Source organism: Grus americana, chromosome 4, assembly GCF_028858705.1.
Source record: "Grus americana isolate bGruAme1 chromosome 4, bGruAme1.mat, whole genome shotgun sequence".
NCBI classification, from domain to species: Eukaryota; Metazoa; Chordata; class Aves; order Gruiformes; family Gruidae; genus Grus; species Grus americana.
In genome coordinates, this window is record NC_072855.1 from 7,801,279 (window position 1) to 7,826,030 (window position 24,752).

A 24,752-nucleotide genomic window follows, 5' to 3' on the forward strand; every position below is an offset into this window, starting at 1 on the left:
ACACATACAGCTCCTGATCTGTACGTTTCCACTTTCTTACTGTTATGCTGCAGACCTAATAGCTTCAAGGTCTGACAAAGTGCCTTCCATCCCACTCACTGAGGTGCTCAAATCACAGTGAGAAGCTTCATGTAGGGTACTAAAAAAGGGTACATATTATGGTTGAATCTCAAGACACTGCTCTCAACGTATTATCAAGAAAGTAGCTTTTATATCAATAGCCAGAAGATTATTACTCCAAGAGAGGTTTTATTCCCTCAGACACAAGCAGAGACAGTCTGCAGGATCATACCCCTTTTTTTTTTATATGGAAACATTCACGTATGCTCAGCAGAGGAATTATTGCTCATTTAAACCAGTGCTTTTCAACTTACGGCCCACCAACTCCCGTGGACCACTCTCAGGAACCGAACAGAGGTCAACCAGACAAGCAAGCCTTGGCCAGGGAAAGATCCACGGCTCCCCCCAGATACAGCTGGGAGCCCGCAAACCCAAACAACAAAAGTGGGGTAAAAAAACAGAGGAAACCCCCAAAACTTGAAAGCCGCTGCTCTACACTTGCACCGCATGCCGGTACTTGGGGCACCGGGCGGTGAGCAGAGCGGGGGGGCGGCCCAGCGGCAGCTCCCCCCAGGGCAGCGGTAGTTGATGCCTCCCCCCCGTGAGGGAGCTGCAGGGCTGCACCGCCCGCGCACGCCCGGCCAGGGGAGTAAGGGCGCTGGGCCGGCGGGAGAAGCTGCCCGCCGGCCGGGCACCGCTCCTCAAGGGCCGAACGGAAGCCAACCCCCCTCCCCACCCCCCTCCCCCGCGGGGAAGGCGAGACCGGCCCGGCTGCTGAGGGAGCTGCTCCCGCCCCGCGCCTCCTCTCACGGGGGAAACTTTGCGCCGGCCCGCCCGGGAGAGGGGCCCCACCGCGGCCTCCCCTACACGGCGAGGAAGCGGCTCGGGGCGGCCGCCCCCACACACACACACCCCTCAGCGGTGAGGGCAGGCAGCTCCGCGGCGGGCCGGAGGTAGGAAGCCGCACCGGGCGTCTCCGCCTGCCCCGGCTGAGGGGCAGGGAGCGGCGGCGAGCGCGGGAGGGCAGCCCAGCGCCAGGGAGAAGGACCTGAGGGGAAGGGGACTCACGCTGTCTCCGCTATTTAAACCTCTTCCCGCCGCCTCCGCCTCACTGACTCTCACTCACTCTCTCCTCCCCACGGAACTTACTAGGGGCGGCCCCCTCCCCTCCCCGACCGATATACACACAGCCACACGCCGGGCCGCCGCCGCCGCTGCCCCGCCCGCCCTCCCCAGGCGCATCACCCATTCGCTCAAGTCGCTGCCCGTCAGCAGAGAGCGCAACAGCGTTGGCTGGAGAACCTGCCCATCAAAGCGCGCTCAGCACCGCCTCCTCCGGGCTCCGCCCCTCGTCCCGCCCCCCCCTTCCCGGACACCTCGGGGGGTGTTAAAACGGCCGTTTTAAGTCACCATCAAAATTTACTTTTAGGTTCCACCTACTGAGCTCTAGCGAAGATTCTGATTGGGCGATGGGAAAGCCCTCTCTATCGCAACTGGGTGGCTGGATGTCCATCACTCCCCAAAATCCCGCCTATCTCGCTGCCGTAATTCCACTTGATTTGTCCGCGCAGCCAGGCAGCCCCGCCCATTTCCACATCTCTGCCCAATCATGCGCTGCTTCTCGAGCTCTAAGGCGGTGCCAACGCTCACGAACGGAACGTGCGAAACACGGCCCTTCATTGGTTGGCGCCTCTCGCCTCACTGTTGCTCTTCCGCCACCACCGTCCCGCGGAACGTACCACACCGCTGCGGCGGCGGGGGTGAGGGGCGGGCCGTGGTGAGGAGCGATCGCCTTTGGTTCGTCCCGTCTCCATTAGGGATGGGGCGGAGGAAGGCCCTTATTGCCCGTCATGCCGCGCGCGCTCGTAGGTAGCTCCCTCCGGTCCGGGCTGGGGGAGGGCGGGGGGGAGGTTGGTGCCTAATCCAAGATGGCGGTGCAGGAATCAGCTGCTCAGCTCTCAATGACTTTGAAGGTGCAGGAGTATCCCACTCTCAAGGTGGGTGCCGAGCCTCCCTCTCCTTCCCCCAAGCAGGGAGGAGAAGGGTAAAGCCGCTTAGCGTCCCGCCGGAGCAGCGCTGAGGGGAAGATGAGGGCTTGGCGAGCTGGGCGCCCCGGCCCCCCTTTCCTTCTCGCTCCCCGCCTCAGAAGCCCCCGGGGGTGGGGGTGGGACGGGATTCGATTCCCACCACACAGCTGCCCGCCCGTCCCCGTTTTTCTCCGCTTGACGTCTCGGCTAATGCCGCCACGGCTTCTCCTCTTCCCCTCCCCCTCCGCCGAGGGTGAGGGACGTGCCCGGAATATGCCGCTCTCCCGGGTGTCTCCATGCCCTGAGGTGAAGGGGGAGGCCCCGGGGTCCTTGTTAGTGACACAAAAAAGGGTCGTTGAGGACTGGAGGAGCTGGCTGAGGAGGGAGAGGAAAAGTCGGGTCCTTGTGGCAGGGCGAAGCTGTGGTCGTGGGGTGATGAGAGGGGGGAGAGGGTGTAGGGGCGTGTGAAGGATGGCTCGGCAAGACGGAGGGTTGCTTTAAATGTTCATCCCAGATGATTAGCTGAATCTACGTGGCGTTGTTAGGAGACGTGTTAAAGGGGAGGGAGGAGGTGGTAGTAGAATATGGTTCCCTGGCTCCTTGGTCCCCCAAAGGTGGAGATGAGCTTAAAAATATAGAAAAAAAGAGACAAACGTACTGGAAAAGGCTGGAGGCCTGTAGGGACGGATAAGCCAAATACTTACGGTTTGGTAAAAGCACGGAATGTTCGTTAAGGCACTGAGCCTGGCTGAAGGATGGTAGTTTCCCAAGGCTGCATAGCTGGTCTTTGGCTTTAGCTAGGTATTGTAAAGCACATGAAGGACTCGGTGCTGAGCGTTAAGGTCATCGCCTCTAAGAATTGTTGAACTGGAAGGATGATGCTCATAGGAATCAATGGAAACCTTTGTTTGAAGTCTTGTGTTGTATATACAGTAGGTCTACCGCATTCATACCAATAACTGTGGGAGGGAGCTAGGAGAAAGATCTCTGTTGCAAAATGCTTATTTGAACATCTCTCCTGTCACTGTATCAACATTTTTTCATCTATAGAAGGTGTTTATGCAAAGTAAACTTTGTTGTGCTGAGATCATGTTGCGCTTTCACACACTGAGTACTGTGTGCTCTTTGCAGTGCTTGTTTTGCAGGCTTTCTAGCCATGTTCTTGTGCATGTCCTCCTCCTCCCCTTTCCTAGCTTCATTCTACTTAGGTCCAAGAAGCAGAAGGAAAAGCATTGATTTCCATTTTACATATGAAGGCTTCTTTCTGTCATCGCAAAGTACTTTAGAGCTGACAGCACCAGGCTTAAATTTTAAAATAGCTGTAAAGAGCACTCTAGCACTTTCCACAGCCAGAACAATGTGAAGGCATTTAGAGTTAAGATGATCATTTTAAGACTGCATTTTAGATGTACTCCAGTTGTTATCACAGCTTTGCTTGTTACATTCCTGAAAAATTACTGGCAGTGAGGATCAGTGAGTTTTTGTTTTGCTGCTTATGACGAATTGTCAAGGTGCCAACCATTTAAAAGGTACCGAATATTTTTGACTAATTCTTTTATTTCCACAAGCATTCTTTTTCCCTGAAAAATCTTAACAAAAATATACATAAGAGAATGGAATGTTGTTTGTAAAGTTGGGAAGCTAAATAGTAAGAGGGTGAGACATCCTTGCACCAAAACTTTTAATTTCCTAGCAAAGGTGATGTTTATTGATTCTTCCCAGCACCCTGTCAACTTCTAGATTGTTTCTGTAATCTTTAATAGCATTTTCCGTTGTTTAAAAAACCTGCCAGATCACTGTCTGCTCAAATCTTTTGGATGTATCCTCTTATATGTGAGTCATATACCAAAACATTTTAGTGATGGAGGTGAAAAAGCAGCAGGGAGAAATGAATGCTAAGGCTAAAGTCTTCTAAAATAACTTGATATCAAATCCCATTTTGTTCATTAGGAGGCAGATGCCTATAAATATCTGTGGGACTGAGCCTCTGTGAATTTGTATTTCCAGTTAATTCAAACACTGTGTGAAATGAATGCATATCACTTTTATTTTTTTAATTTTGTCCACCACAACCGCAATAGCTCAGATATTTCTCTTGGAGCTCAGGACACTGGTGATTTTCCCTGATGTGAGTAAAATATAAAATATTGTAGACTTGTATTTATATCCTTCCTGTTTCCTCCCTCTGGCTTCCTCATGCCAACATCACTAGATAATAGTTGTGTAATAGCTCCACATTTACAGTGTGTTCCACAGAGTGCCTTTCATGTGAAAGAGTGCTTAAAACTGCAAAGGGAAATCCCTTTTCCATAGCTGAATTGTGGTTGCTGCAGGAGTGGAAACGCTTCAGCCATTCTTCCACAGTTCAGTTCAGGGGAAGTAAATAAGACTCCTTCAGCTGAATCTAGGGAAGCTATTTAAGTGTACAAAATAATACTTGAATATTACTCCCCTACTCAAATCCTTTCTCCCTTATCAAGGACAAGAAGGTTGCCAACTATTCTTCCTCCAAAGTGCTGTGGAATCTTTTTTTTTTTTAACCAAAAAAAAGCCTTACCAATAGATAATTATGCTAGTCTCATCTGAGAGCATGTAACATGAAAGCTGGCAATTTAAAAATGAATGAATGCGAACATTGTTATCGTAGTTCTTTGCTGAAAAACTAATAAACAAGTGATGACAGGAAACTAGATAATTCATCCGTACCTTTGGAAGTGTGAATAATTATTAAACTGAACTAGCAAACTATATGGAGTGAGACCGCAAAAGTGGAAGATGGAAGACCCGAAAGCAGGGATGATCACTTGTGAAAATATTCTTATATGGGCTCTTCACTGGCAATAGTTTAGAGGTAGCTGGGCTGCAACTGCTTTAAACAGCTGATCAAAAGGAGAGCTGTAGAAGCACAGAATATTTGAGCACCTTCTCAGAGCTGCTGTTTGGCTGCTTCTGTTGGCAGCTGTGGCAGGGGGAATACTGGCAGCAGATTTAATAAGATATTAATTTCTAATGGAAATACCATGTTTACCTGATTGTTAAAGAGAGGAACTGATAGGAGAATAGGATTCTATGAAGTGTACATTGTTTCTGTCCTGAGTCCACGGAGTTGCAGAATAGCTGAGGTTAGAAAGGACGTCTGGAGGCAGTCTAGGCCTGTAGCCTCCCCTCAAAGCAGGGTCAGCTAGAGCAGGTTGCTCAGGGCCACATCCAGACTGTTCTTGATTATTTCCAGGATGGAGACTCCAGCCTCTCTAGGCAAACCTGTCCTAGCGTTTGACTGCTGTTATGGTATTTAAAAAAAAAAAAATCTTCTGTTTACGTGGAATTTTCTGCATTTCAGTTTGTGCCCATTGCCTGTTGTCCTTTTACTGGGCACTGCAGAGTTTGGCTCCATCTTCTTTACTCCCCCCATCAGGCATTTATATACATTGATAAGACTTCCCTCAGGCCTTCTCTTTGCAAGGTTAAACAATCCAGACTCTCACAGCTTCTCTTCATGTATCAGATGCTCCAATCTGTTAGTAATCTTTGTGGCTTTCGGCTGTGCTCACTCCAATGTGTCCATGTCTCTTTTGTACTAGAGGCCCAGAGCTGGACGCAGTACTTTGGGACAGTCTAACTCAGGCAGAGTAGAGGGGAAGGATCACCTTCCTTGACCCATTGGCAACGTTTTTCCTAACACAGCACAAGGTGCTGTTGACCTTCTTTCCTGCAAGGACATATTGCTGGCTCATGGGCAACGTGTCCACCAGGACTCCCAGGTTCTATTTTGCAAAGCTGCTCTCCAAGCTGTTGGTCTCCAGCATGTACTGGCACATCTGGTTGTTCCTTCCCAAATGTAGGATTTGGCATTTCCCTTTGAATTTCATGAGGTTCTTGTTTGCCCTTTTCTCCAGCCTGTTGAGGTCCCTGTGAATGGCAACACCATCATCTGGCATATTAACAACTCTTTCCAGTTTGTATCATCTGCAAACTTTTGAGGTGCACTCTGACCTATCATCCAAGTCATTAATGAAGGTATCAAGCTGTTCAGGTCAACTTCTTTTCCCACTGAAGCAGAAGAGGTGCAAGATTCCTTTTTTGCATAATTGGTTACACTAGTTTATTTTTGACCCTGTTCATAAGCTTCATTATAAGTTGTTGGGTTTTAGCATAGCTTTGTACTTTGATATTATGAGCCTCAGAGTACTTTCGTCAAAACTTTGAACATATATCTCAGTGAAAGTGGTTCAGGCAGAACTTGTAACATCGAGTGCACTGTTAGTACATCAATGTACAAAAAATAAGTATGTGACACTTGTGGATCATTACCTGACTTGTGAAGTGCTTGTCAAGTAGAAGGTTGACAAAAGCTAAACATGGATATCAGCAGCAGTCAGCTCTGCACTAATTCAGTGTGACTGCTTGTATCTCATGCTAAATCCATCTTCAACCTGGGTGCTCTGACTCACTGAGTGCATATTGAATGTCCATACCGGGCATTTGTATGTTGCTGAATAATGCACTTCCTGTTTTGACACATCATGCGTGCATGTCAGCAAACAAGCGTGACATCTTTTGTACTGCTGCTGTTCTTCCACGCTGGGCTCTGTGTGCCACTGTGTTTTAAGAAAAATCTGATACTGTGGGACTTCAGAAGTTTGACATTGGAAGGCAGCTGAAGTAGAGTTGGCTTCTGTGGGAATTGGTCTCTTTTCTACCCTTGCCCACTCCCTATAAAACACATTGTAAAGTGATTAATGAAGGAAGAAAACACAGTAAAATGCAGTAACAGTGTGGCCATGAACTAGAGATACTGCTTGATTTTTTCAGTACTCCATTGTGCCTGTAGGAAAACACTTCAAGAAAAATACTCTCAAACATTTTATGGAAAACCTCCCGTTAGTATCTTCAAAGTAAATGCTTATCTGATGTTGCAATTCACAGTTGCAGCATACTTGATTTGTAGTGTTTTCACAAGACAGTGCCCTGTGATCTTACGTGTTTGGTTTGTGTATGTTTTCTGGTATAGAAATAATATGTTCGTATGGTAGCTAACATGTTGGGGTCTTTAAATGTTGACATAAAGCAAGAATATCTGTGAAATCTTTGATGCTTTGTGTAGCAAATGTTTTTCAAGAGCTGGGAAACAGGAGTAAAGATGAACTTCAAACATTTGCTAGATAATGTAATTGGAAGAAAATGCTTCACAACACAGTGTAGTAGGAGCGGAGCTCTTACTGGATGCTATGGTCGACCCAATGCAATTTTTCTTCTCTCTCTAAACCTCTTCCCATGGTCTTTCAATTCAGTAATTCCTATATTAATCAGCATAATAGTGCACCTTTTGGGCCTGCAGGTTTAGGAAAGTACTGTTTTGGCGGATGGGTATTTGCTATAAGGGTCCTTGTAAACTTAAGAAACTGCCTCTGTTGTACACTTGGCCTCCCATAGCTTACAGCCTGACGGTACATCATGTAGGAAGTATTTGCTAACCCAGAATGTGAAATATGCTGTATTACTTAAAATACATTATTGCTTATTTAAATAAAGCAAGTTTTTAAGAAATTTCTGGCTATCAAAATAAAGATATAATTGTTTCACAACTGACTCTTGAGTCACCTCAGCTTTTTTTTTTTGAGTGCTCTGTGGATTACCTGGAGTTGTACACTAGTGAGAACCAAAGTAAAACAGGTAATATATTGAGTAGAATTTTAGTCATCCACATGTTCTGATACAGGTCTGCTGAATCAATCCTTAATTGTTTGTCTTAGGAGAAATGCTGTCACTTCAGCTGGAATACATTATTTTGGGAGCAATCTAAGTGGCAATGGGATCTCCAGCCTAAAATCTCCAGCCAGTATCGTGCTGTCTGGCCTCTGCAAACACACAGGAGGATGAAGACCTCTTTCATTTAAAGAGGTGATACTGTGATTAAAATGAACCAATATTTGGAGAAGAAGGAAGGATCAAAACAAGTGAAGGGACTTGCTCAGGACACAAACCTGCTACGTGAGCTTAGCAACTTGACCGCTTCTTCGGACAGGGAGGAATACTTAGGTTTTTGTTAGTACTGAAATATTTCTACTAAAGGAGAAAAGGGAAGAAATCTCTTTTGAGGCCTGAGTGCAAGATGGCAGCTATGGACAAGTGGAGTGAAAATGACTGGTCTCTGATGTCCCTAGTGTGGCTCTAGACAGGACTCTAAAATGGCTGTAAGCTTGCTTACATAAGGTTGCAAGACAGTTTTATATAACTGTAAAATGGCTTTGTAAAACAATTTTGTTGTTGGAAGTCTTGTTCAAAAGTTCATAATGTATTCAGTAATAAGTTACTAGCAGTTTGTGTGAAAGGGTAATATTTTGAAGGATTATAATTGCTTCTGTTGAGTAAGTATGCGTGCAACAGATGGATAGTGCAAGAATTTTTCACTGCTAATTCTCTCCTGTGTCGAAGCAGCAGCTTTGAATATTATAATGATACTTTCTTTCTAGACACAGCTGCTCTAGAACATGCAGTACTGTCTTCCTGAGTTGTAAATGTTTTTAACTAAGGAAAACTACTAGGCTTTATACTTGAAAAACATTGACACTGTTTTTAAAAATATTTTTAAAAAAATCCAGATGAGCTGCAACTGCATTTAGGCTTATGAAATTTTGTCTTTTTTGATCTGTATCCCTTCAAGGGTTTATATTAATGCTTGTACCTAATTAAACCTAAATCTAGCCATTATTCTAAGCTTCTCATTCCTGAAATATTACTACTTTTCCTTTCTTTTCTTTTTCTGTTTTGCCTAGAACAAGAGAAAAATAGTAATATTTCAAGGAGTTGATAAGATCTACACATCAGAAGAATTCATTCTGTCAATAAGTGATGATATAATTTACATTTTTGGATGAGTTCAGTGACAAGTAATGATTCTGACTCGGTTCTGAAACAATCCAAGAGTTACAGAGGAAGTGTATAAAAATACAGAATTTCATGTACTTAAAATACGGCTTGAGGGAAAATTTGCAATAGTTTATTGTACCCTGCCTCATTTTTCAAATGCCATCATGTATAATAGATGTCCTCTACTCTCCTCTACTCTTCTGTTTTGTTGAAGGTGAGCATGGTGGTCTAATTTAATCTCAAGGAAACAGCTTAATGCTCAAAGGTGTTTCTTGGTGGGTTTACCTTTTTTACCTTTAGGAGATGCTTAATTTTTCTTCCATATTCCCATGCTTCTTGTTGCCTCTTGCATAAGTAGAGCTAAGATGTCTTTGCTTCTGTTTTTTTGTTTGTTGTTCTTGTGGGGTTTGGGTTGTTTTTGAAAGACAATTTCATCACTGCTCTTCTCACTTTTCTTTTCCCTACCTATCTGTGGCTAGGCTTAATTTCATATAAGGGCACAATATATGGCATTTGAAAAAGCTTATTTATACCTCAAAGTCTTCAACTGAATTATCTTGGAGACCTGTAGATTCATACAAATCTCTGGTGCTTTTCAGGTGTTATAAGCTAACACAATTGAGGAGAGGAAGCACATCATTTTTCTGACCCTTGAAAGGAGAGCGTAGTTCTGTAATGGTTCCCTTCACCTAATCTGGTATGACTCTTATTTTTCTTGAATTTTTTTTTTCTTCCAACTAGTCATCTGACTTCATATACCTGAAAAGATTTTTTAAAAATCCATTTCAAATTCCCTCTTGCCCATGATTCAGTTCATTTGAAAAGATACATAATGTAGGTATTTGTGTTTAAAAAACACTGCAGTTTGTGGCAAGAAGTGGCTTTCAGCTGTGAGACTAATGTTGAAGAAGGATGATTCACACATACATCAGTAAAGTCAGGACATATAGTTAAAACTTCCCTGCATGAGTTTGTACTGCTGTCAAGTTAGACCTGATTAACTTCTTTCTTCCAAATACAGGAGGAAATTGGATGTTCTTTTACAGAATTGCAAACCTATATAAAAGATGCTTGTTTCTGTTGTCTATACTATTTTCTGTGAAAACCAGGAGTTTTCAAAGGTTTATTTTCTAAAAACTGATAACAGAAGGCTGGAGAATGATAAATGGTCTTGCTTTCACTGCCAAATAATTCTTCCTTCAATTGTGATGACTTTTTTGAAGTATCACTCTTGCTCTATAATTTCCAGCAACTAAATGATAGCTATACAAACTGGTTTTTACTTTCTATTTCTTTCTGCTACATCTGAACTCGTTTCCTATATGCAGTAACTGTGGGGTAGAAACTCTTTTTGATTAATGCAGTAGTCTGAAAGAAATTGGTTTGGGTTTAGTTTCCATTTTTATTTGGAACTCTTTAGGCTTGAATCTGTGTAAGTGAAGAAGGAATCTAGCCTGTATTGTAGGACATGACCAGATCAGTTTGAGAACTGGTGTGCTAAAGGTCTAGCGTAAGGCTAAAGACTTGTGGAAGGATAAAGACTTCCATTTTCACAAAAATTTACTTATGAAAGAAACATGTGCAATTCAGTCTTTCAGTATTACTGTGTACCAGTTAGGAAAACTTGTGGGTAGCATCAGGCTGGTATTTGAAGTTTCATGCAGTAGCCATTGCTCTTTGCCCTAACATCCTACGCCTCTAAAGGAGTAGAAATGTAACACTTATACGTAAGCTTATTTGGCTTAGGGAAAATCCCGTTCTCCTGTGTCCAGTCCTCCCCTTAATTCTCTGGCAATTCTCTGATACATGCTGATAAACACATTTTTCCTGAAGTAGTCTGAGGATTTTCTTGGATAGCTGTGGAAGAAAGGCGAAGTAGAAGACTTTACTTAAAGTAGAAGCGCTGAAGAAAAAATTTAGTGAGTGTCTTAATACATGTAGTTTATTTTTCCCTTCCAACCAATGGCTTACTGATGCAGAAATACTATCCTGACTAATCAAATATGGAATAATGTACATCAGTTAATGTGACTTTTTAAAAGGAAAGTCATGCCAGGCAAAGATATTGGATTTCTATGTTTAAAAAAAAAAAGGTGCCTGTGGATTTAGTTGATTGCTTATTTGTATTACTGAATGTTTTTTGGAAATATCCCTTACCTGGAACTCTTGAAAGAAAGAAGGCAGAAGCCCTTATGTGAATAGTAACTGGGCAAGAGAAGAAACAAACATCGACATTTAGTAGCCAGCCTCTGTAATGGAACAAGGTTAGTGCTAGGGTTCTGCTGGGGTCTCTCCCGCTACTGCCGATATTCAGCTGTTTGAACAGCCTGGAAGAGAGAGAGAGAGAGAGAGCTGAGATGATCTGGTTTCCTTAATGATGCTATGATAATTGAGGTATTACAGATACAACCCAAGTATGAAGCATTAGAGAAGAATAATGAAAGACTGAATGCGAATTAAAATAGTAGATGAAATTCAATATAGAGAAGTGCAGTGTGATACAGTTTTTAGGTACAGTGGGAAGAAAAACAATCCTAATCTTACATATGCAGTAACTGAATCGGAAATGATATCGTTGCTCAGTAGGATCTTGGGATTATAGTGAATGTTTTCTGGGAATGGTCAGGTCAATGTTGACAAACTTAGGACAAAAGTGCTGGGAAAGGGAAGAATGGAGAACCTCATTACATAGCAGTGAATATCCATGGCTACTTCTTAAGTAGTATGAGCTGCTCTTATTTTCTCCCTTCCCTCATCCTGAAAAAGGAGAACTGGAAAATGTCTACAGAAGGGCAAGAATGACTAGAGATATGGAAAGACTGTCTTCAAAGAATGGTTTAGAAAGAGCCTCTTCAATGTCAAGAGACGTGAGAGGCATAGAAGAGAGCGAATTTTCCCAAAAGGGAACATTTTCTTCCAAAACAAGAACAAAAGGGTTTCAAATTAGGCTAGCAGTTGACAAGACAAAACTAAGGAGTGTTTCCTCGCAGAATGCATGAGGCAGTGAAATGCCTCACCAGAGGATGTTGCAGTACTAAAATTCTACAGGCCAACAACAACTAGTGGGATTCATGGATGAGAAGTACCCTGTTGTGTGTCTACTATAAAACTCCCACCTCTAGCTCAAGAAGCTCAGAGAGACTATTTGGGATTAGTAACTTTATGTTCTTGCCTTTTTTCAAGTGCCATCCCCTTTCTGGATGTTGTCAGGGAAAGGATAGTGACAGAGGAGGGACTTTTGGTCTACTTGATACAGCCATTTGTATCTTCATATGGAGATCTATGATCCAGTCTCTTTCTAGATGAATTCATAAAATTAAGGTAGGAAAGGACCTCTGCAGACAGTGTAGTTCAGGCTTCTGTTTGAAACTAGGCTAGCTTCAAAGCTAATTTAAGTTGCTCAGAGATCTGCCTAGTTCTGAAAGTTTCTAAAGGTGGAGATTTCACCGCCTTTCTGGGCTGCTGTTTCAGTGCTTACCAACTCTGCTCGTTCAATATTTTTTTTCCTTATGTCCAGCTGCAATTTTCTTTGCTGCCAGTTGTCAACTCTGCCTCCTTCCTTTTTGCTCTGTAACTCTGAGAAAAGTCTGGCTAGCTCTTATCTATGACCTTCACCTTTAGGTAGTGGAAGACTTCTATCAGATTGTGCTGCTCCCAACTCTCTGCGGCCTTCTCTTCTGCAAGTGAAACAAGCCTGCCCTTCTCACCCTCTTTGGATTTTGTATCCTCCAACCAGCTAACCATCGTGGTGGCAGCCTTCTGGACTCTTTCCAGTTTGTCAGCATCTCTTCTTTGGCAAGGTGGAAGTGACCTGAAAACCAGACTCAGTATTCCAGATGAGTCTGCATAAGTGCTGAGCATAAAGAACAATCATTCCTCTCAACCCACTGCCTTTAATCTTGCTAATGCAGCCTGGTATGTGGTTAGCTTTCATTGCCACAAGAGTCTGCTGCTGATTCCTGTCCAACCAGCTGTCCGTCAGAACCTCTGTGTCTTTTTCTGCAGAAGTGGTCCTAGCCAGTTATTCCACAGCCTGTGCTAATGGATGGGGTGGTTTTGTGCCAGGTGCAGGGCTCTGGTTTTTGCCTTGATTGCATTGCATAAAGTTCTTGGTGTGTTTCTCCAGCTTGTCACTTCTTCTGAATAGCAGCTCTGCCACTCAGTGTTATCAAGCACTCCATTAGTTTGTTGTCCTCTGTGAGCTTTCTGATTGTGTGTTCTGTTCCATAGTGCAGATGACTGAAGAAGACATGTATGTTGGAGCTGATAATGTTCCTCAGGAGTCAAGCAGTACTTGTAATTGGCCACCAGGTAGCTTTTGAACCACTGACTTATTCTTTGACCCTGGCTGTCCAGTCAGTCCCTTACTCATGTTCCAGGCATTTAGTCCACATCTCCCTCATTTGGCTACAAGGGTACTGTGCGAGACCATGTCAAAAACCACACTAAACTTAGCATGAAAGACTACCGGTGTGCTCCTCTTATTCTGAGGTAGTCATCTCACCACTGAGAGCAAAACAGTGTTGTCAAGCCTGATTTGCTTATGGCAAATCTAGGCTGGCTATTCCCAGTTAACTTTATGAGCTTGGAAATGGCTTCCATCTCAGTGTTTTTCCCTTAACTTTCCCAAGAACTGAGATGAGGCAGACCAGCCTGTAGTTTCCATGATCTTCCAGCTTCTTTTTTTTGGAAGAGAGGCAAGAAACTTGCCCTTTTCAGTCACTGAGGACTTTCCTTGCTCACCGTGACATCTTAGAGATGATAGCAGCTTTATAGTGTCATCAGTGAGCTCCCTCCCTTCTGGTCCCAGAATGTACCTGTATATCTTCAGCTTGCTTTAGACTTCTCATGTGAATAGGACCCCTCTCCCCAGGCTCATTTGCTCATATACAATCAGGAAGGCTTAGGAGGAGACCTTACCAGTAAAGACAAAGAAGGCATTTAGAACTGAGACTTTGTAAACTTCTGTTGCTAGGTCACAAACTCAATTCTGTAGATGCTTTTCTGTACCTTCCTTATGCTGTTCATTTGTCTATAAAGTCCTTGTAATTACAACTGCTTATTAGTTTGAACTCAAGTTGAATAAAGTGGATGTATCTGTTGGCCATGATGGTAATGAGTGCTGGATTTCTAGCTGTGACTCTGAATGCTTTTCCTCCATCATGCTGGGAGGACTTTAACACCTCTGCAAAGAAGATCGTGCCACACTTCATATTTCTTCTGTTATCTCGTACTTTCTCCCAAGCAGAGCGCCCTTTAACAGTGTATGTCTTCACTTTGTTTGGAAACCCCAGGTGCTTTAATGAGTGAGTGACTGTCTGTCATGAAAGCTGCAAACGGGCACAGAGGCTAAAACTTTGCCACATTCTCAAGATGCCATTAAGCTGCTTAGTGGAATTCAAAGTGCTAAAACCAGCATAAGAAGCCCAGTCTGGTTGTCTGACTCCCACCAACATAAATACCATTGAGGTAGTAGAGCTTTTTAAGCTTTGATCACTATAATTAATGAACTTCTAAGAGGAGAAAATTATTTGTATTCGGCTCTCCCTTTCTATCTTGTTAAAGGCTACATATACGCACTCGGGAAGTATATATAGTTTGTTAACCATCATGATACAATATATGCAAGCATTTGATACTTTTTCTAGTTTTAATATGAAAAATCAAGGGAATGGTATAACTTAGTAAACTAATGGCTTATTAAAAACTTATTTTGATGGAAATATATTTACTAGATGATGTCACTATATTTAAGGGTTCTTCAAGTTAAATTTGAGGTGGTTTATTAAAATAAATATTATCTACAGTTGCAAAAGTTGAACAGTTTTAGCCCTTTCATGATTTTAGAACTAGTCAGTCTTACCTTGCTACCTTATTTGCATTCATGGGCTGGAAGAGGACTGTGTTTGGGCTGAAGGCCAGAGTATTATCATCACAGTCGAGTTCCTAAGTGTGAGCTTAAAAACTGCCTCTGACATTCTTAGCTCTGCTGTTTTCTATTCCCTCCACACAACTGAACAACCAAGGTATAGCTCTCATGGCAGTTGTTTCTCTTCTTTTACCAGTTCAAGCTTGTAGACCCAGAAGGATCCTCTCCTAAGTCTTGACTCCACAGCTAGAGGTTGTTGGAGTGTATTCTGGGACAGCACACAAGGGTTTTCTGGCTTTCTAAAACCAAAGTGAAGTAACACCTGAAACGAAGAAAGTACTTGGATCAGGTTTTTCAGTTGTGTCTGCCTGTCTGTTAGCACTTAGCACCTGGAAACACTCATATGCTACACTTGAGGAAGCTTCTGGCCAAGCAGACTTTCCTTCACATCACAGTAGCAAAATTTTGATCTTGGAAAAACTTGTCTTACTGTAATTTTACCCCTTTTGTAGGCTGTTCTAACTTAAACCTAAGGAAAAAGAATTTGACTTCAGTTTGTCCTGGTTTAATATGTACTTAAGTTGAATAATGTTTGCAGCTGTGGAAGGTGATGAACAAAAGAAGCAGAATCTGTTTAGTGACACTGGATTTAAATGTGCTGCCCACTAATATTTTGCATCTCTTCTTTGTATCCTCTTGTATACTTCTGGTATGAGCCAACTGAGGTGTGGTTTTTCATGCTCTAATGAGTAGGACAAGTTGGTATTGTGCTTTTACAGAATACATTCTGCTTGGTTCTTGCTGATTTATTTCAAATTTTTTCAATGTTTAGTAGATGGTTACCTTTTTTCCTTAAGGTAATACTTCCCTAGGCTGAGTTTTGTAGGCCACTCTTGTCCTCAAAGAGTAACTGTGTACTCCAGGCTTGGTAAGAGTGGTACTGGCAGTAAATTGGAAGTCTCTAATAGGCTTGTGGCAGCTAATGAATGATACATACATCTTGCAGCTGTGTCTTGGTCCAAAATGTTTGCTGTCCACTGTTTTCTCTGTGGTACCTGAAAATTAAAGTGAACAATAATTAAGAATTTTTAGAATTACATTTTCCAGAGCATTGTTTTCTTACATTGTCCTTTATTTTTTCTACAATAATGAAAATGAATGAACTTATTGGTACAATGCCTGAAACTTTTGAAGAGTTCTATGGTAAAGCAAACCACTACTGGGGAACGGGGTTTATTTTGGAGCATAGGAGCTGTACAAGTAGCAAAAGAGCAGTGGTTCAAGGTCCAAAGTCTAGATAAAATGCTTTCTCAGTAAGGAACATAGTGATTGCAATTTCTACATTTTGGCATTCATAGAATCTAGTCCCAAAATGAGAGTGGTAGGGGTTGCAAGGGACCTCTGGAGATCATCTATTCCAACCCCCCTGCTAGAGCAGGATCACCTAGAGCAGGTTGCACAGGATAGCAGGTCCAGGCAGGTTTTGAATATCTCCAGAGAAGGAGACTCCACAAAAAGTAAAGTCAGTATAAAAGCTGTACCTGGATACGATTTACAAATATTCTCTGAAAACTGCTGGCTCTATAGTAAGAAACAAGTGCCCATGCATACTATGAAAACTCTAGTAAGAAATATTTAATGTCAGTTTGTTATGCAAATAATTTTGTTGTACCTATAATTTCCCTTGTTACGGTACACTAAAATTGTGTTTAGCAATATGTTTATTTGTATTTACTTTCAGAGTATATAGTAAAACAGTTCAATTCCTAGCCTCTTCTACACAGGCTATTCAGATCTCTTTTTTTTTTTTTTTGGGGGGGGGTGGAGGGGAGGAGGGAAAATGTGGATAAAACAAGATTCAAAACCCTATTGCACCTAGATACAGTATAAATGATATGTAATTATGCCAGTTGAAATTGAAAGTCCAGTTGTTCTAAATGTCATATGAACACAGACTGTGCCAGATATTTGCACGCTAAAGAGAGCATGGGAAACAGGAAGTGTTAATGCTCTTGTGTGCAGATAAGAAACTAGGGAAAAGGGAGATTAAAGCTCGATTATTTTTTTGAAAACCGACTAGATCTGTATGTCCAGTTCAACTGATTGCTCAAAATTTAATGAAAACACTTTTTGTAGTCAGATACCTCTAATCAATAGTAACTTCAGCAAGTCTTAAGTAATGTAGCTGAATAGCAAAGTACTTGCAGAAATTAAATTCAGTAGATGCAAGTAACTGAAGGAAACCTTTTTCAATGAATAGTAAGAAAAATGCAGGGGGAAAAAAAGGAAGAAGTTATCTTAATGCTGTCTGGCATCAAGTCTTGGAGTTGGAAACAAACTGCCATATCGAAAAGCATGAGATGTCAAAATAATGGCCCCCCAAAACACCCATTCTATCTGTGGAGCTTTAAAACCTTTCATCTTTTTTCTGGAAATGGAGAAGGGAAATAAGAGCTAAAGATGGGATAAAAGATGGTTATATAGACAATTAAGTAGGTGTTGAAGCCTGTTAATTCTGGTATTTTATGTTGTTTGAGTTTAGAGGAGGTGCAGTGCTAGGATTTTAGGGGGGGATGTGTAAGGAAAATAATTGTTTCAGCTTGATGCTTCCTGTGGTAAATGCTTGTTCTGTCATTTGTTTAGGTCTTAGTTTGAGATGCCAAAAAGCATTAAATAGGTCATTTCAGCCTTTGAGAGGAAGAGGAGCCCTTTCATATCTTATCAGGAGCATCCTTGTGTTACGCTTCTACTACAAATAAGAACAACCTATTGTAGGTCTACAAAGTCTTGGAAAGCAAGTACTTTGGCTCATCTTCCTTACTCTGAACCTAAACTGTTTCTCAGTGCATCTCTAATTGTGAATTGCAGTGCTTGTGTAGTAACCTCTCTCCTAATAGAGCCTAAAAGGAGAGTGGACCCTGGGGATACTATCTTGCATGCGAATGATTAGAAGGGAGAAAATGGAAGCAATCTTGATATAATTGATTAGAAGTGATATACTTGAAGGATTTGTAATCAAACATATACGTGATATGTACCAAACAGAACACTGATTTGTGTTTCCTGTTTTACCTTTAATGTATGTCATCTGATTGCTAGCTAAATTATGCCTATGATTAATGGAAAAGCAATCAAGATTACCATAACTACCTGAAAGAACTTCTCATGGACTTCTTCAAGTTAAAAGATAGGGATGAATTAAATGTATAATACTGGAATGTTTATGTTCTAAAATTCCTGTTTCTGTGAAGTAATAGAACTTCCTGTCTAAATTGCTTATGCTGCCACAGTAGTGGAAGCAACATGATGGGAGCAGCTTAACATTTACTGTAAGTTTACCCTAAAATTTGACCAGGCTGTAGGCTACTCCCATGTATGTGTCCTCAATGGTCATCAGTAGCTGTTTTGATGCGGCTGTCCCATAGAGGTATGGGACATGTCAGATGGGAGACCTCCAAGACTGGTTAGTCTCTAAGCCAAGGAGTGGAGCCTTAGAGGAATTTAACAAGCTTAATCATACAGTCTAGGGTCTTATCACTAAAAGAAAACTTACATGGAGATTCTCTTAGCATTCATTATAGTCCTACTGGAATTAATGTTAAAAAGTAGTACTTCATGGGCAGAAGTAGGTAGGAGACCTATTAGATTTCCTGAATAACCATTGGTGTACTATGTATAAATTTTTCAGTAGCCAATATGCTTTATAGATGCTTTCTCAAAGGTAGCTGTCTCTTCTTTTATGAACTCCTCAAGGAAATGTAAACTTAAAAATCCATGTTCTGAAAAGTGATCTCTTAGTTGTAGTTACCTTGTAGCTTTCCTTTTTTAGATACACGTTTGTCTTTGCTTTCTATTCTCCCTGAAGTGTTTCCATTAGTGCTTGCTACAGTCAAAGCAGGATAGGTGAAACTGGTATCAGAAAAGAATCTAGCAGCTTTTATTTCCTGTCACTGCTTTTTCATAATCTTTGAAGTGTTAGCTCTTTGCTGACAGGATTTAAATAAGGGCTTTGATATCAAGAACTCAAGTTCAATTAATGACCTCTAGTGTCCTTTTGTTGTCTTCTGGCTGCATCAGCTAAAATCATCAGTCTCTTTAAACTCCAGAAGACCTGACTTTTTTAATATAGAAATTCTAATGACTTGATATTTCTCATTTAGGTGCCATATGAAACACTGAACAAACGGTTTCGAGCTGCACAGAAAAACATTGATCGAGAGACCAGCCACGTTACAATGGTTGTGGCAGAGCTGGAGAAGACGCTGAGCAGTTGTCCTGCTGTGGATTCAGTTGTTAGTCTCCTGGATGGAGTAGTTGAAAAACTCAGCGTTCTGAAACGAAAGGTAAGTGGTGTTCTACCTTGTCATTGTTCTGTCGTTACAAAGTTAACAGAAGTAATTTTCTGCAATGCTGTTTGTTTGAATTTTGTTTTCAAGATTATACACCTTACAGGTGCTGTAAGGGCCTTAGAATGCACAATAAAACACCAAAACTTATTCTATCTCGCTTCACTGTGCTTCTGAAACATGTCTTGGTGTTCCATGATTAAGTATAACAAACCTCTGTTGAGAGGTAAAATTAATATGTATTTGTAGTCCTGGAAAGGGATTTCTCCACCCACAGAAATGAAATAGTAGCAAACCAAATTGATTTGTATCAATTTCTGCTTGTCTAATGGAAAGGTTTGTGCGGTTGCATTAACTGATCACTTGAGGAGCAAAAACAGGTAGAAGATGAGTCTGAAAAATGTTTAAACTCCATTGGGGTAGTTGAATGCAGCATTGAGGCTTCTGTGCCAAAGAAAGTGCAAGTTGTCCTGGATTGTTACTTGAACGTTTTTTATAAACACTAAACTTGCAGGTTGGAAGGTTCCTAGGGAATATTACTCAAAGCATTTTAAACAAAGCTTAGCAGGATAACATGCTTCTAGCTATTAAGCTTGAACACTTGTATGAAATACAGCCAAACTTTCATGCTTTTACCACAACTTTCTAAGAAGAATGAGTTAAAAACATAAACTGCATAGTATAAGCCATCCTTACTTTGGATGGGAATATTACTCACTCTGAGACTCATCAGAACACTTACTTGAAACAAATCTTGCAGAAAAATGAAAATAGCTCTGTTGCCTGGCTTTAGAGCAGTGCTTCTCAAAAAATAAATAGATGAAACAAATGGTAGCAGAGCCATTTCATTAAAACTGAAATGAAATAACCAACAGATATAAATCTTGAGACTATATTAAGTGAACCGTCAAAATACCTTGGAGGTTTGTAATATGAAAGTAATGCTGTCGTGTGTGTTGATTTGGGGTTTTCTGCGTGAACAGGTTAGCTAGGTGTTGAAAAGCTGATCTGCAAAAGACTTCATAAATCTAATTGCTGTTTTCATCTTTGATTTGTGAGACTTGGAGGTCTTGAAGGATATGTTTTCTTCACTTCTCTGTTACTTACAGAAATAAATTATTTCTGAAAGAGGTGTTAGATTTTGCTTGTAGGTGTGTAGTAATGATGTGGAGGAGTAAGTTATTTACTTGTTAAGTCTTTGCTGACTGTGGGGGTGTGTCTGAAGGCATCGCTGAATGTTTTGGGTGCAAGGCTCCATTTTAGTGTAATTGCTCATTTGTTTCTGACTGCCCAGAAGACTGTGGGGAATCTTATAGCTGCTCAGAAAGAACAAAAGGTGAAAAAAAATCTGTTTAACAGTAAAAGTCTTCTGAAATAGAAAGGTCTTGTTTCTGCTCCAAACCTTCAACTCCAACTGTCTTCTGTAATTTCTGCCCTGAGCAAAATGATTGTTTTCTTTAGGGCCTTTGGACCCATGTGGGATCTCTGTTTCCTCCTGTGTTTAGACAAGGATCTGATGAACTGCTGAGATGGCCATAATAGAATTAGATGGTTCCTTTATTTAACACCTTACTTGCTCTTAAAAAAAAAAAAGAGCTTTTCAACACAGCAGGTTTCTTGGGTTCTGAAAATGATCCCGGGGAAACCTAGGCCTTCGTGTTTTCCCTTTTGTATCCTGTTTAATATGCTTGTTCCCTCAAGTTCTGTTAATGTCCAGCAGGGCAAGTCCAGATAGACTTGCTTCAGAGGGTTTTGAAAAGGATCTGTAGCCTTTCTGAATGCACTAGAAGGATCAAAAACACAGCAAGAGCTGTGGACACAAATCCATATAAGGAGAGCCCTTTGGAACGAGAAGGGGCTCAACCTTTGTGCCTGGCTGCCTTGAATTCTCCTAGTTGTTTTCAGAATAATTCTTGAGGTTGCCTTCACATCTGATAATACTGCAGACATCTAACAAGCAAAAGTGAGTTTTGGCTTCACTTAGTGTTTGCTGAATAGGAAAAGCTCAGTTTAGAACTTAAAATACTGTTCTTCAAACCATATGTTACAAAAGAAAGCTAAATTCAGTAAGAGAAGTAACTCAGTCTTCAGTAATAAAAATAACTCAGGCTATAGATGTTTACATGAATTTTAGTAAAAGACTGTCTTGTATAGTGACTAGGGTTTTAGATACTTGGATTTGGTATCGAGGGCTAGATCAGAACCAGGCTTAATTGGGACAAATGCTTGGTAGGCTTTTCTTACACAAGTTTTCATGTATTTCACTTTGCTTCTCAAATACCAATCCTACCAGAAGTAATCTGTAAATGAGCATACATGGTAAATGCAATTGGAACCAACCTGTGCTTCCAGAGCTGGAGCTGTTATCCAAGGATGATGCCATACCCCAAATAGCTCGAGTACTGGGAACGTAGTTGTGCCAGTCTGGAGTGCAAAGTGGGCTGCCAAAAGCCAGTCAGGTTACCTGGTCTGTGCTTGGTTGACAAACCTGCATGGACTTTCCTATTGCCAGAGCTGTGCAGTTATTCAAACACAAGCCAGTGAGTTTAAAGTCACCACAAGTAAGGCAACCTAACCTGAAATTGTATCAGTAGTGATAAATTGCAGATGGGAAAGGTACTAAGCCTCCATTGTCTTCTGGTTTGCTTTTACCTTACCAGGCACATAAAAGTACTGCGAGCTTTCTTGTGTTCTGTACCCTGGCATGACCCACAATTGTCACATGCTGTATACTGAGTCAGCTAGCTTTGAATTACGATACGTCTGTAATAAAATTGCCTGGTAAAATTTTCGGCATAACTAATCAGCCATATAACTTTAAGGTTGAAGGAAAGTAAGTATGACCTAAGTGTGCGTGTTTTTACTTTTTTTAAAAAATATGTTGTGGAGATCTTTTTGAGTCTGTGTTTTGTACTGGGCATGGTTTTTTTTTAAAAAAAAAAAAGGTTTTTTTAAAAAAACGTCATTCTGCTTCCTCTGGACAAATTTATTTCCTAAGTAAGGCTCCTAACAGTAGATCCATGTTTCCAGAGTAGCAGAGGTAAGTAAAATAATGCCAGTTTAACAAAGCTGGTGAGTCTTGAAAACTACTCTAAGATCCTTGAATTAAATGTGCCAAACGGCCAAATGTTTATGTAATTTTTATTATTGCATGACTGATTAAAATGGCTGCAGTGTATTAGAAGTAATGTGGGTTTACTCTGCATCACTCCTCAGTAGAACTAATTCAGCAGGACAGCTGCTTGAGGAAGAAGCCATCCATAGGTTAGAGGTGGAAATTCATTATTTTCAACTGTTTGGACCAGATGACTGCAAACGTTCACAAAGCTCTTTGCAGACTATTACAGCAGTTGCCGCTGTCATTGATATGTTGCTGTTTTCAGGCTAACTCCACATTAAGTAGAAAAATGCATATGCTTATAATATCAAATAAGTCAAAACTTACTTATATGCGAGAATATCTCAGAACTGGACCAGCAATCCTGAAATGTCTGTCTAAGTGAAAGACGCAGTATTGGGAGTAACTGTATAATATGTAAAGAATGCTTACAAACAATTCTTACTGTATTTTGCTTTAAAAGCAAATTGTAAATGTATAGCTCTTACTTGTTCCTATTAATTTTTACGTTTTAGGCAGTTGAATCAATCCAGGCCGAAGATGAAAGTGCAAAACTCTGCAAACGTAGGATTGAACATCTGAAAGAACATAGTAGTGACCAGCCAGCTGCTGCAAACATGTGGAAGAAGAAACGTATGGATCGTATGATGGTGGAACATCTTTTACGCTGTGGCTACTACAATACAGCTGTAAAACTAGCGAGACAAAGTGGTATCGAGGTTGGTAGCAATGTGCACTAACTAACAAAACGGGAGTAAAGAGGAAGTTGGCAAATAAGAACAAGCTGCTTTAGCCCTATAGTAGCTATTTTTATGTATTAGTGTGCCTTTATTACTAATATCTGTTAATATCTTTAGACTTGAGTTCTTACTTGACATAAATTGTATTTTAATGTATTAAGTCAAAATTAAAGGCATAACTTTTAGTCACAAATGCTTTTAGATAAACGCCTTGCTCTATTAAAACTTAGACTAATTTTCAAATGTCATACAGAATTTTTTGTTAGAGGCCTTTAGGCTGTTGACTGAGTTGGTGGAGCTTCCCATCTGTCTAGCCACACTTAGATGACATGTGTAGGTGACCAGACTGAGCAGAATAGTATATGCTGATTGCAGAAACAACTGTTTCATTGTATCATTCTATTTAATGCATCCAGAGGAAAACTGGCTTATACTTTGGGAAATAAAGCTTGATACAATTTGAGTTTTTTAGTAGTCAGTAGAGCTTGCATGGTCCATAGAAACTTTTTTTCCTGTTTTGTTTATTTTCCCCATTTATCATTCTCTGGTTGTCACTTTCCTTTTCACTGGTTATCTAGTTGGGTTTGCTTCCATCTTATAATTGCATATGAAGTGTTTGGAGTTTGTGCACCTTGGTGTAGCTTCTGTATGCAGAGCAATGAATCCACATTGTGGTCCTCAGACAGCCACAAGGATGTTAAAACTGATTCTTTAAGAATTTGCTGTTTATTTAGAGAAGTCATGTTTTGCTAATTTTAGGTAGCATTTGCTATTTGATTCTCAATGATTCTCGAATCTTAAGTTCTTTTGATATTCCTGATTCCAGAAGGTATGAACTCCTCTGGTTAAAATCTTTTTCCTATGAAGATGCTTTATAGGAGGGCTTAGTTGTATTATGTGACAGGTCATTTGCCCGTCTTAGGTGACATAATTGAACGCATCTCTCTGAGCTAGCTGAGGGGAAGAGATTTTTTTACTGGTGTCAAATTACAGGATACGTACCTGTTCTTTGTCTTGTGAGCACATCTGACGCATTGTTACTCCTTGGCTGCCTTACCAGGCTGATCCTGTTCCACCAGCAGTGATCTCAGTAAATACTGAGGAGGAAATAGCAAGCAGAGGTTGAATGGAAGGGAGAGGGAAAGTGGGTTACAAAGTGTTAATATGAAATAGTCCTAAAGAAATTCACTGAGAGGCTGCTATGCCTCACTAAAGATAGCCTATGCATGTGAATAAAAAGAGAGGCAATTATTCTGGGATAATTGCAGCTGAATGGTCAGCAGCTCTTCCACTTCTGGTAGATGTTTCCCTCTGTTTTGAGGAGGAGCTCATCTCCTGCTGAATCATCATGTTACCATACCTCCTAGGTCTGCTGAAAAAGCACTATGGAAATATTTTCACTTTCATAGCAAGTTCTATTATGCCTGATTAAGTAATGCTCAGCTTTGGTTTAGACATGACCATGGAAGTCTGTCATGATACACTGCAAGACCGTGTGGTACGAAGAGTTGCACTTGTAAAACATTAAAGCTTTTCATTCTGTTTGCTGAATAGATGCTTTAGTGTTTAAAGGAGGAAAAAAAAGTTTTAAATAAGCTTATTTAACTTCTGCCTTCAAGCCTAAGTATTTTTATTTGCATAACATCAAAGTAACTTGAAGAACACAGAATGTAGTTGCACACATTGAATGCACTGAGGCCATATTTCTTCTAGTTTGCTAAA

The 24,752-nt window shown here is 41.1% G+C and overlaps 2 protein-coding genes across 8 annotated transcripts in view; one reads left to right on the top strand and one right to left on the bottom strand.

The window, feature by feature from the left end:
* Positions 1 to 1,241, bottom strand: part of CTBP1 (C-terminal binding protein 1) — a 249,104-nt gene extending 247,863 nt beyond the window's left edge. Inside the window, exon 1 of one of the 2 annotated variants that reach the window (XM_054825633.1) lies at positions 1,129 to 1,241. The gene's annotated coding sequence lies outside the window, so the exon portion shown is untranslated. The remainder of the gene's footprint in view (positions 1 to 1,128) is intronic. The other variant, XM_054825636.1, reaches the window with a different exon arrangement.
* A 502-nt stretch (positions 1,242 to 1,743) lies between these two features.
* MAEA (macrophage erythroblast attacher, E3 ubiquitin ligase) overlaps positions 1,744 to 24,752 on the top strand; it is a 51,753-nt gene continuing 28,744 nt past the window's right edge. For 2 of the 6 annotated variants that reach the window (XM_054824275.1, XM_054824278.1), the window contains exons 1-3: positions 1,878 to 2,057; positions 18,987 to 19,169; positions 22,806 to 23,009. In XM_054824275.1, the coding sequence (XP_054680250.1) occupies positions 1,989 to 2,057; positions 18,987 to 19,169; positions 22,806 to 23,009 (456 nt within the window). In that variant the 5' untranslated portion in view covers positions 1,878 to 1,988. Of the gene's footprint in view, positions 2,058 to 9,556; positions 9,655 to 18,986; positions 19,170 to 22,805; positions 23,010 to 24,752 lie in introns of all 6 variants that reach the window. The other 4 variants (XM_054824279.1, XM_054824281.1, XM_054824277.1 and 1 more) reach the window with 4 other exon arrangements.